This window comes from Sinocyclocheilus grahami, unplaced genomic scaffold, assembly GCF_001515645.1.
Source record: "Sinocyclocheilus grahami isolate Dianchi unplaced genomic scaffold, SAMN03320097.WGS_v1.1 scaffold767.1, whole genome shotgun sequence".
In the NCBI taxonomy this organism is placed as follows: Eukaryota; Metazoa; Chordata; class Actinopteri; order Cypriniformes; family Cyprinidae; genus Sinocyclocheilus; species Sinocyclocheilus grahami.
In genome coordinates, this window is record NW_015505946.1 from 549,045 (window position 1) to 562,575 (window position 13,531).

The 13,531-nt window shown below is 39.9% G+C and overlaps 1 protein-coding gene across 1 annotated transcript in view; it reads right to left on the reverse strand.

The window, feature by feature from the left end:
• Nucleotides 1-218: 218 nt before the first annotated feature.
• Nucleotides 219-13,531, reverse strand: part of LOC107561338 (synaptonemal complex protein SC65-like) — a 28,180-nt gene continuing 14,867 nt past the window's right edge. The window contains exons 6-8 of the mRNA XM_016245764.1: nt 12,376-12,521; nt 11,182-11,265; nt 219-1,039 (exon numbers count right to left, since the gene is read on the reverse strand). Coding sequence (XP_016101250.1) covers nt 890-1,039; nt 11,182-11,265; nt 12,376-12,521 — 380 coding nt within the window. The 3' untranslated portion in view covers nt 219-889. The remainder of the gene's footprint in view (nt 1,040-11,181; nt 11,266-12,375; nt 12,522-13,531) is intronic.

The following is a 13,531-nucleotide window of genomic DNA, read 5'->3' on the forward strand; positions in this document are numbered from 1 at the left end:
TAAGAAATACAGGAAGCGAAAGACAGACAGAAGCAGAACGAAACTGTAAGGGTGACCCAAAGTAATCAAACCAGGTTACAAAATCTTGAATCGGCCACCAATACATTTCTACAAGTTTATTTCAGTTGTTACAATAAGTGATGTGTTTACAGATAACTAATTCTAAATGTACAAAGGAAGAACACAACAAAGAATAACTGAAACAGCTTTTTAATTGTTTTATTTATTTTTTGTCTCGAGATCCCTGGATTCATTGCTTCACAGACAGAACAGATACAAACACTGCCTTATAGTATGTTTCTAATATATGTCACATCAGGTGTATATACACATATTCTTATGATATATACTCTTCCTTATCAGTAAAGGTAAAACCTAAAAACAATATAAAATAAGGCAATATCAGCAACTCTCTTATATAGCCTGAAATTAAAACAGCTATATGTGAGTCAGAATTACAGAGATTGCATGTGGAAAGATGCAGATACATTTCATATCAACAAAAATATTTTCTTCATAGATAACACATCATGAAATACATGGGAGCGCAACAAAAGACATAAAAAAACAGTATTAACACGTAAAAATACTATTCCCAACACAGACCTGATTTCGTTAAGCAGAGGTTAGATTGGTGATGTGTCTCCAGTTTCAATGAGCTCATCTAAACTCAACAAAATCTGGGTTAGAGACGGTTTTTATAAAACTTCTTGCATAAAAATATTACAAAAGCTCCAAATGTTCTAGTTAAAAGTAAAGTTAGAATGGATATGGTACAATTCATCTCCAATGAAAAAGGGGAAAAGAGTCAACAGGGGATGAGGAAGACACCAGACGAAGTCTCCCCCAAAGTACCAGTATAAATAATTGTATATGATTTGGTTTGTGTTTATTCAGCTGGTTCTCCTGTATCTCCTTTAGTTTTGGGTTCCTGCCACCATTCAGCAAGGAAAGACTCCTCGTAGTCCCCGATTCCCTCAAACTCTTCATCAGGAGTACTTGACAGAGCTGATGCTGCTTCCTCTGAACTTACAGTATCCTGTTAACAAACACACAGTTAATAACCACATGATAATATTATCAGTCTAATTCATAGGACAATAGGACACACTCAAAAACATATCTGCCTATTGACCATTTTAACAGCTATTTGCCGGTTTAAGGAAGTGATGTCTTTGATCCTTGGACATTTCCGGTTAGTTGTCCCACCCATTCAAACCATAAACAGTGATATTGCAGTAAGTTATTTAATCATGCAATTAAAAAGTCAGAATTAAATTTAGGACCATGTTATTCAGTGGTTGGATGCTCTCTCAGGCCCTAAACTAATCTGCTTTTAGAAATTTAAAGTGTTTAAATTTCCAAAAAAACAGAACACAATACAGGTATGGCGTCTAGTCAACTGTAGGATATGTAGCACACCTTTTATCTCTGGTATGTAAACAACATTTTTGCCTTTGAATTTGTATTTCTTTACGTTCACTTTTAAGTATGATAAAACATCATTTGACCTAGCATTGTGGCTCCATCATTGTTTTGCATGTAGCTAGCTAGTGTTTTGATATGTTTGCATTGAAAAAAAAACAACTTGTTTTTACTTCCATTTCTTTTCTAAATGTTATGTGGGCTATAATTAACTGTATGTGGGAAGTACCACATATGGCAGAAGTCCTTGTGGTGGGCTCTACCTGGGAAGAGACTCGCACCCACAATGACTGGCAGATGAGCAGGGCTCTGCCCAGGGGAAGACACAAAGTTACTGACAGGGAGCATTTACAGTGGAAACACATCATATGGGATTACCAAAAGGGAATCACCACATATGAAGCACTTAACCCAACTAGACAGGCTCACCTGAAAAGGGGCATACCATGAATTATGGGCCTGGTAGCGAGATTCCCCTGTCGAATTCAGCTACCGAGGAGTGCTGGAAAGAGTAGTATAGCATCCAATGTTCACCAGAAATAGGGTACTCTCATGGATAGAAAAGTGCACATTACGTCCTCGCAGAGGGCACTGTGTGCAAGCACTACACCAAGCTAGTTTACCTGAAGCTTACCTGTTCGTACCCAATAACACTCGGGACAAAATCAGCTCAACCTGGAGATTGTTAAAGCTGGCAAAGATTTCCTGGTTGGCATCAGTCCAATATTCCTTTCCAGTGACAAAACAATCACCAAATCATCAAGATTGATCTTTGATCTTTTAGAAGAGGGAGACATTGTCTGGGTACAGAGGGTTCCGTTTCCGTGAATATTTTGCTATTAAATGTGCCCAGCTTCTCATACCAGCTTCAACCCTTGGAAAGGCACATCATCCAAGATGGGAAGTGTCAACCCAACTTCTTCCACTTTCAAACTCATGATAAGTTACCTGGTTTGAGGTAAAAGCCTTCTCTAGCTAGTTGTTCATTGTTCTTACCCCAAGCTATGGCTGGTGCATTTTTGCTGGATGTGCAGCCCATGATTTTTAATATCATGCAAACTTGACTTGTCTTGCATTTTAACACGTCGTTAAAGTGTGACCACTTCATTCCAGCCACACGCAGGGCTCAGATGTCATAGATTAGGTGAAGTGTGTGAAAGTGGGTTTGAATGCTCCATCTAAGCACAAACATTTCGAAATGTATAATTGCATATACCATAGGGAATGATGGCGCAAACAATTCGTTTAATTCCTCATTCGTTAATTATTCGTTAATAACCTCATTGGTCACCTTAACTCCTTTGATTAGTTGGGGTCTGAATAGGGTTGGGGATCGGATACTTGTTTCCTATCGATTCCTATGCGCTTTTTTTTTCTTCATCTGTGAGGACCGGACCTAGCGATCTGCCAGGACCTTGCTCGCTAATCTAAGCGCTCCAAAGTTTGGCAACATTTACTAACAAAGTAACATTAGAAGCCAAAAAAGCTAATCTGTGATAGCTAAACATGTTGCAAAAGAGGTGTCACCACCAACATGGCAAAACACTTTAATTTAATAGATCATTAAAAATCGCAAACACGATTCAAACACCAACGTGATTCTATTCCTAAATTACAATGATTCGTCTGTTTCATTCCTCAAACTTTCATGTGTGCGATCAATGCTGTGATCACTTGGTTCATCCGTGCAGCATACGATCACATCAGAGTGATTTGAACATTTAAATCTGCGTTCACACTGCCATTGACCTAAAGAGAGCAGCTGTCTGTCACGAATGAAATGGCTTCAGTCTTTTCAGCCACACAGTATCATTATTTCTGTTACAAACATTCAAATCACAGAAGTACTGGGATAAAAGTTTATAGTTCAGATATAAACTGTGTGTATGATGTGTATGGTAGCGATTAAAATAGAATAAATCACCTTTTGAAAATAATTTGATGCTTCAATTGAAGATTATCGATTACATTGTTACGCCAGTAGGTGACGAAAAGGGGCTGTTAAAATGTATTCGTCTTTGAATCATAGACGAGATTCGTTCAAGAACGCTGATTCATCCAGTAATGAAACAAGTACATCTTCAGTGGATCATTTAATCATTAATTCATAAATTACATGTGATTTTGTTTAGTTGTCTTAATGTTTTTTCTTCAGAATCATGAGAGAACCACAACTTCCATTGGAAGAAAAAAAAGAAGAAAAAAAAGAAAGAAATTTATCCAGAATAAAGCAGTTCTATTTTGCACACAGCTCTTAAAGAGTCCAGTTTTTATGTAGCCTGTTGATTTTTTTTCATGGTATTCAGCTGCAACTAAATGGTTTGCAAAAAAGAGACACAGGATAAATGTTTAATATCATTATTTAATCACATTGGAATCGAAACTGGGAATCGAAAACAATCGGAATTGATAAGCAGAATCGGAATTGATAAAATTCAAACGATACCCAACACTAGGTCTGAAAGACACTTAACTTTCAGTTCATGTATATGACCGCACTGACTGACACCATCGGATGAGAACAAAACTTGAACTGAATTAGGCTGGATTACGGCACTATCGTCTTCTGTAGAGCTGCTTTACAGCTGAATCACATCTTGCAACATTGACGTTGGAGTTGTAAGATTTGAAGAACCTCAGACACTTTGATCTTCTGAGATACGGACAATACACACAGTGCATTAACATAGAGGCATCCGTTTTGACATCTCACTGAGAGAAGATGTGGGAAAAACTCCTCACCCATCCTTTTCATCCACTTCCTTCCCCTCACTCAGCTCACTCAGAATGGTCAAGAACATAATATAATGTTCTACATGAAAGCAAGTGATATTCACAGTCATGTTTGGTATCATTTGAAATGTCTCAAGTCGACTGGTACAATGGCCTCAATCTTACAAGGAGTAGACTAAAAGTTAATACAGATCCTAAGAGTTTAGAGATATTTTGCTCACTGTAGAGGGTGTGTCATCTGCCAGTGTCTTTCATGCAAATTGCCATCTGTCCCCAAAAGGTGTAAACTCTACTTGATTAATGCAAATTCCATTTGTTAGTTTCTGTCTCCATTTGGGGGATGTCTGTCTTTGTCTTAGCACTTAAGTGAATGTTGCAAGATGATCGGGGCGCTTCTGTAGCCAGATGACTCTATACTATGTATTTTCCTGAAGTCAGGTATGCATCTTTTACTCTTAGAATTATCTGTGAGAATGTGATGTCTTGTATTGATTTGATATCTCTGAATTGACTATGCAACAGGCATATTTAACATATTTACCTGACTGATAATAAATTGTTACATTTGATTTTATTCTGATTTACTCTGAAATTATTTTCTCAAGTAGATTAAATGAAGGCATATGTTTCCGCAAATCTGCGTCCAGGGTTAAGTACATACTAGATCTCAGGTTAGACAGAGCATGGGGCACATCAGGTGAGATACTAGATTTCTGACTAACTGCTTGACTTTAAGTTGTTATGCAGCTGGATTAACTATGGGGGGCTAGACAAAATACTACTGGAGTAATGGATGCAATTAGGAGTCAGTGGTTAACATTTATTTACAACACTGTCCCAGAACAGTACAACCCAAGTGTTCGAGTGTGTGCAGCACATTTTACGGAGGAAAGTTTCCTGAACCTGGGAGAGTAAAAGGCAGGCTGTGCAGAAAGGCTGTTTTTAAAAAATGGGGCAATTTCAACTTTGCTGGGACAATCTGGCACTTCTGAATCAGAGCCCGTATGTTTTATAATTTGCAATTGACTGTTCAAATGCGGAGTTTGGTGAAGTGTAGAGTAATGCATATTGTTTGTCATTCTTGTTCTGCTTCACACTGGACAGTCAAGTAGAGCTGAAGCAGAACATGCCCGTTGTTATAGTAAACTGACAACATTGTTAACTGTTCTTATAATTGCTTTGGAAGCTAAAGCTCACGATTATGATAAGGGTCATTACATTTCCGACACATGCTTGAGATGTTCTACAAATCACAATGCACTGGGTCAGTTGGCCAATCAGAACGCACTGCGCTTTTCGAAGGAGGGGCTTTGTAGAAATAGACGCATTTTAGAAAGGATCTGCAATAATGAACAGTACGTGAAAAATAATACCTTTTTTGAACATTAAAGCATGCTAACATATTCGATTACACCCACACAAAATAATGAGCTTTGAAAATAGCATCATATGACCCCTTTAAAGAATGGTAAGCATGAGGTGGCCTATTAAATAGAAGCCATAACCTCCAACTAATGATCAGACTGGAGAGTTTGTGATCGTGAGATCCGCGTACACCGGCTGGCACAAGAACCTCTGAGTGACATAGATTCCTAATGAACGAGTAAAATATAAAGTAAAGAATTAAATAGAATTCTCAAATGTCAGAAGAATAATAATTAGATATGGATAAACAACCAATTTCCATTTCAACTTAAATTCGAGCCACAATTAGAAAAGGTTGTAGCACCAAACACTCGTCCAAAACTTAAATTCGAGGTCATAATAAAATGGAGGCAGATAAGAGTTTAATAGAAACTAAATTACTTTGTGCACCGAAAAGACTGAACACACAGGAAACCTTCAGCCACCATTGGATACCTTCATTGGGCTAATTGGCTGGACCTTACAGACTGAACTGAAACAACACTGAACTGAATAACGTTGCAACATTGCTGCCTTTTGTAGAACTGCTTACAGTTGAATTGCACTCATTTTAAAACATTGATCTGTCATGAACTCGTTTGAGATAAATAATGATACTATTGTCTTTTAGAGCTTCTTTACAGCAGAATCTGAATTGTCTTCTTAGTGTAACACCCCTGTGGACTGTTTGTTGTGGTTTCTTCCCCTTTTGTTGGTTTAGCCCGTTCAATCATTAGTTAATTATCCTCAGTGTGCTCACCTGTCTGCCCCTCGTTATCTGCCCTATAAGTTCCTGTCTCGTGTATTCTAGTATTGTCGGTTATTGTGAATGTTACCTCGTGTGTGCGTGCGTGATCTTCCTGAATCTGCCTTGTTGTGTCTACATTAAATATCTTTATTGGAATCCTTGTCGTCCTCGTCATCCTGCCTGCCTCCACACCTTCTCCTTGACAGAATAACCGACCCTAAAGTATAGCGGCGTCTTTCCCCTTGTTTGTTTTTTCCAGTTTTTGCCAGTGTTTATTTTTGTTTTTCTATGGATTACCCTGCCTTCGAAATCCTCCTGCTGGACCAGGGGGAACGCTCTCTTGAGGACCACACAAACGACTTTCTGTCCCTGGCCCACCTCACGCACTACCCGGACAACTGCCTCTGTACCTTCAGAGAGCTTCACCACCTTCGTCGAGTGTGTGCTGGTGTCCTGCAAGTCCCAGCTAACCGTGGGCATCGCTGATGACGACACCAGCCCCACTCAGGACCCTGAGCCCAGCACACCATCTCCCCACGATACGGAGCATAAGCCTGAGCCCACCGATGACGGAGAGCCATTTCCCGCCGCGATCCAGGAGCCAGAGCGAAGCCCGGCGGCTAAGAAGAGGATTGCCTCGGAGGTTGAGCCCAACACATCAGACCAGGTGTGAGAGCCGGCGACAGTGCCCACCACGAGGGAGCAAGCCGTGGATGGTGTGAGCGCGGAGAGTAGCTCTGCCCCCTGCATCATGGCTGAGGGTGAGCGGACTATGGAGGGAATTCAGTGCCAAAATGAGGAGGAGCGACCACGGAATACCCAGTCCAGCCCAGGAAGGGCTCCTGATCCCCAGTCCAGCCCAGGAAGGGCTCCTGATCCCCAGTCCAGCCCAGGAAGGGCTCCTGATCCCCAGTCCAGCCCAGGAAGGGCTCCTGATCCCCAGTCCAGCCCAGGAAGGGCTCCTGATCCCCAGTCCCACCATGGTCGGAGTCTCCCTCACCTCCGCCTCCAGCCTCCGAAGCCTGGACTCCGCCTCGGTTCGTAGACCCAGTGGCTCCACCTCGGCTCCTAGCTCCCTCGCCTCCACCGTCACCCATCGATCCATCAGCTCCACCGGGCTCCCTCGTCCCTCCGGCTCCGCCTTGGTCGGGCGTAGACCCGCCATCGCCTCTGGACTCCTCTCCTCTGGCTGCGCCTCATTGCTCTGTCCTACCGGCTCCGTTGGGCTCCTTGGATATCTGCCTCCGCCTCGGTCACCAGAGCCCTTGGCTCCACCCTGGCCCCCCGGATCCTCGGCATCCCCCTGGCTCATTGGCTCTCCGGCTCGGGCTCCTCCTCCGCCGCCGTTGGTCAGCCCCCTGGAGTCGGTGGACATTCCTCCTCCATGGCTCCTCCCTCCGTCGGCTCCACCGTGGGCCGCTAATATGGCTGTGGCTAGGGTCCCCCTGGCTCCTCCTCCTGCTCCGGTTCCCTCCTGTCGTCTCCCTGGCTCCTCCCTCCATCGTCACCTCCCTGGACTCTGTTAGCCGTCCATCCTCTGCTGGAACCTCCACCTGTCTGCTCTGCCTGCCAGCCCTTTGCCTTCCCCTGTCACCATCTCACATCCTCTGCGTTGTCTCCCTCTGCCCCTCCCTCTGTTTCTACGGTGCGAGGACGCACCTTCCGGGAGGGGGGAGTAATGTAACACCCCTGTGGACTGTTTGTTGTGGTTTCTTCCCCTTTTGTTGGTTTAGCCCGTTCAATCATTAGTTAATTATCCTCAGTGTGCTCACCTGTCTGCTTCTCGTTATCTGCCCCATAAGTTCCTGTCTCGTGTATTGTCGGGCCCTGTGAATGTTACCCCGTGTGTGTGTGTGTGTGTGTCTCATCTTCCTGAATCTGCCTTGTTGTGTCTACATTAAATATCTTTTATTGGAATCCTCGTCATCCTGCCTGCCTCTACACCTTGTCCGTGACACTTAGTTGAGTTTCCATAATTGATTCTGCTATTTTTTTTTTTTTTTGTTTATTTCCGTGACGCTGCTCAGACACAAACGTAGTACTTATATGTACTGGACACATTGAATGCAAATTAAGTGTAGTATAGCATAGCATAGGAAATGTGAGCATGTGCTTAAGTTTTTCTGTAGACTGAACCATATATTAGTTTATTATATATTTACCAGGTATGCATTATTAGTTATGTAATTAAATCCAATGTTATTTTCACCTTGGCATAAAATAAAAATGATACGATTATTCTGCATGGAAACATTATAGTATAAAATGCTTTCTCAATATTGCATCCATGTTATTTCATATTTGTCAGAAATAGAAACACTTGAAATGTATTTATATTTAATTCAAAACACATTGATTTCAACAGATCACACAAATACTTTGCTATTTGTTATACAGATGGTACTCACTCAAAATGAGCTTTTTACTGCCACAGGTACTGACGCATTTGCAGCTTTTGACCAGTTAACAGGTGAGCATATCAAAGCAGATTTTCACGAGTAGCAGTCAACTTTGCATAGCTAGATTTGACGGTTGCAAAGAAACACAATAATTAAAATTATTCCTATTCACTGAAGCAAATTTAGTACTAATGAACTTAGCAACGAATTCAAGCAGTGTTGTAAATGTCAAGACTGTGAGTGTGTGCTTATGTTTTACACTATGCTACACAGTACTACACCGTATTCTAAATATTTACACATTTAACACGTGTGCAGTATTATCATTAAATTATATGTTATTACCATAAAACAAAGAGAAGGAACATTAAAAGTGGTAGCCTGTTCAATACATGGATTTATTAATATTTGTCACTAATACAAATGTTTAAAATGTACATTTAATACTGCTAATAAAATTGCATAACTGCAATATGTCATGCACACAATCTGTTATTTTATTAACAGATAACTACTGTACCCCTGCACATAAAGTGGGGAAAAGGTATCTGTATACGTATTAAGAAATCATTGAGCATTTTTTTGAGCAATTTTTAAAATTAAAACATGAGAATTATGCAATATTTCAGTCCCATTATTTAACTAGGCTAAAACAAGAAACAAATAAATAAATGTGGCTATGATTTAGTTGAAACAATGGAACTAAAAAGACCGGATGGATTAATAAAAAATCCTCACATTTAATCTCATTTAAACATTATCTCATTATAATAAACAAAGTGCACACACAATAAAAATAATAGATTAATTTTGCTGTGTAGTCAACTTCAGTTATTATAGTTAAATAATTGACAACTTTAGTGATTTTAAAAGGAACATTTACTAGCTTTCTCTATAAAATCCACGATTTGAGTAAAACCGGTATATTGTGTAACAACCGGTGCATATTGTTCGAAGCTAATCGACTTTGCAGGAAACCAGTCTGATCGTAATGGGTCAAGCTATCAATGTATGGTTCTATTCAGTAAACGAATGCTTTGGCTAGGATCTTAGCATCACTAGAAATCAAAGAAATTGGCCAGTAATTTGAGCAACTTAATGGATCTTTATCCTTTTTAAGCAACAGAGTGATGAGGGCTACATTTTGGTCTCTGCAAAGTATACCATAATCAATGGCATAGTTCGTGGAGTTCATAATTAAGGGCCCCGCAATGTCCCAAATAGCTTGGCAGAACTCCATAGGCTAGGAAGAATACCATCAGGCCTGGGTGATTTGCCTTAAATGATTTATGCATTTCCTTAAGTGTAAGAGGAGCCTCTAGGAGCAAATATTGGCAGAGTAGTGAGATCCAAAACGTCAAAAAAAGCTTTACATTTTTCGCTGTCAAGGGAAACCTCAGATGAATGTAATAATGAATTACATTATTTAAACACATTGTTAAAAACCATCTATTAGGTATAGCTACGTGAAAATAGTTTTTTACTTTGTCCTACGAATTATGAACTCAGCTTTAGACAAAGATAGATAATTGTATTCCAGTTTCAATAGATCGAGAGCTTGTCAGAAAAAGCACGGGCCTGTTGGCATTCTAGATCATGTATGTTATTTTCTAGCTCCTCAAATAATTTATTCCTAGAGGCCTTAATCTTGGAAGAATATGAGATACAATTACCTCGTAGGAAACATTTTGTATTCGGTATTCCAGTTAGGACTATAGCCCAGCCAGGAGAGCTCTCTCTCCCATACTGGAAGTATCTTCAGGGGTTTATAGGAACAAGCAATTAATTGCTTTAAATGAAGGAGACTATGCTTAGTAGGTTTCCTATGTGTTCAATCCACTTTAACAGCAGATGTTAATCTAAAACAGAGTTTCGGGCACACTGTACACTTATATCGCAGACCTTAACTTTTTGTTTTTTGTAAATGCTTACACATTATTTTACCGTAAAACCATAAAAGCACGGAAGCACATTAATAAAGTAGAGAGTGGGCTCCTTAGTACACAGGCCACCACACACCACTGCATTTACCATTCAAGAAATATAGTTGACTTATTTTAGGGTTATTTTATTCAGCTAATGTACTGTACTATTAAATAACTCTCCCCCACAACTCCTTGTGGGGGAGTAGTGGCCTAATGGTAAGAGAGTCAGACTCCCCAAAGACTATCCCAAAGCTTGCGGGTTCGAGTCTCGTACCGGCAGGGATTGTAGGGGGGGGGAGTGAATGTACAGTTCCCACCTTCAATACCACGACTGAGGTGCCCTTGAGCAAGGCACCGAACCCCCAACTGCTCCCCGGGCGCCGCAGCATAAATGGCTGCCCACTGCACCGGGTGTGTGTTCACGGTGTGTGTGTGTTCACTGCTGTGTGTGTGCACTTTGGATGGGTTAAATGCAGAGCACTAATTCCGAGTATGGCTCACCATACTTGGCCACATGTCACATCATTTTAACACACTTGAGGTTTACCTCATCATCTGTCTGTAAATAATTCTGTGCGAACTCCAGAAGTTCCCTCAGTTTGGTAGTTTGATTGAAATATGTAAGAGCTTCCTGTATGGACACAAAGACAGAGATGTTAAAACAGTAGGTGTAAAAAGACAACCTGAACAAAACCAGAACATTTTCAAATGAATGTCCATTATCAGGTCACTTCAGAATGGCTAGCTGAGTTATCTGTTGGCTAGAAGTAGTTATCTGTTAAACCCTGTAAAAACATAGAAGAGATACCTTTATCAATAGTTTCTGTCGTGAGGATGTGTGTGTGGATTTGTTGAGGATGTGCAACAAATGTTCAATGAACCATAAATAATAATTCCACAAGCACCACTAGCTGTGACAAACCATGTGTATCTATGTGTTCCCCCAGACATGTTCAAGAACTTACAAGTGCCTTGCTGGATTAGTGGGGTAACATCTCATAGCAAGAACTAGCAAATCTGGTTCAGTCCATGAGGATGAGAAGCACTGTTGTACTAAAAAGCACTTGGTGGCCACACCAGATACTGACTGCTGCTTTTGATATTGACAAAATAAAAGCATTTGAATGTGAGAGGATGTTTCTGCTTTTGCCAAGTTTATTTGCAAAACAATAAAGTATAGCAAAAGAACAATTGATTATGACACTTATAAACTACATAATATGCAAAACTATGTAATAAATGATAAATTAATAGATGTATTTCAACATACATACTGTAACATTCATTTAAATTTAGCATAGTATGTACTTTCTATGCTAGATGGTATGCTAAAGGCAAAATCATTGCTGCTAAAAATCTGTTGAAGAGATGAAAAAGGACCAAAGTTCTTAAGCTTCTTTCACAGCAGTCACTGATTTTTGCAATTAATTATAACTTTATTTTTTTCTAAAAATTTTTTATATTTTGTGATTCTTTGTTTTTGTTTGTGAATTTTTTTTTCTCAGCACATTGTGCTAACCGTTTTTCTTTTACAATACCTTACAGTACTTACATTTAAGTGACATGGATTTGATTCCGTAGCCAAGAGAAACAACAACAAAAATGTATCTGCCACTCCAGTACTTTTATGGGGAAACTGTTGAGCATCAGAAGCATTACCCTTACTACATATTTGTCATTTTGGTAAGTTATGATATGCATGTGTATGTATGTGTGTGTGTGTGTGTGTGTGTGTATTTACTGGTCGTGGTTCGAAATGCTCGTCCTGCAGTCCCCACTGTTGTCTGTGGAATCTGTAGTAGGCCATGTTCTGCTGCATTACTTGATCGTCTGCATCAAACAGCATATAGCTTGCTGTACACGACGCTGCATTTCGCACATCATTTACTAGAAGGACAAATGAATAAAAGTCATTAATTAATACACAACAGTAATAAAGTGATTGTTGATAGTCTATGGGAGTATTTGTTCTTGGTCTATCTCTTGTGATTGGATTGCTATCTGATTGAGTTTGAACAATCCATTTACACTTGGCCATATAAATGTGTTTTCACAAACTGGATTTGAATTTGCAAATGCCACACTATATGCCACACAAATTCATAGGGCTTTCACAAAATGTCATAGCATATACAGTATCAGCAACAGATGTTTTGCACTGCCTTTTATCATCAGTGCAACATTTTCAAAATCAAACATCACAATCTGAGAGAGAGCACTTGTGGAATAAAAAATAGTGGCTAACACTTTCTATGAAACCCGTATTTATAATACATTGATACAGTATTCTTAAGGCATTATAATGAATGCATAGTGTATTATTAAAAAAAACTTATAATATATTGTATTATCCCATGAGTAATCATAACAACAGTTTTAATGCATTATAATATTTACTTATTTGTGGTTATAGCTTTTAATATTATGATGATTTATAACACACAATGAACACAATGCAGCCACTTAGCTTACAATGGATTATATTTCCCATAGTTATAATCAGGGTTTGAATTTAACACCCGCCAACCCGCCAAATGCGGGTAAAAATCAGCTGTGGCGGGTAACGCTGTCAAATCACTAGCCAATTTGGCGAGTTACTTTTCGTAAATTATGTTTACTAATTAATTTCTTGAGGAAGTTCATGTAAGCCAAATCTGCGCAGATTTAGAGTAAATACTGAACTCGAGACTCATCATGATACATTAAATAAGCCTAATTGCGCAGCATCTGGGCATCTAGCTTACTTGAACATACCCAGCGATGTAGCTACTAGCCATCGGGAGCACCGGGACATTCCCGGTGGGTCGATCGCCGAAGCGAGGGAGACCTCATATTAGGCGCTGTTTTTAAATTACAGCCCACGCGAAACTGCAAAAAGCAAGTACTCCAAAAGTGTG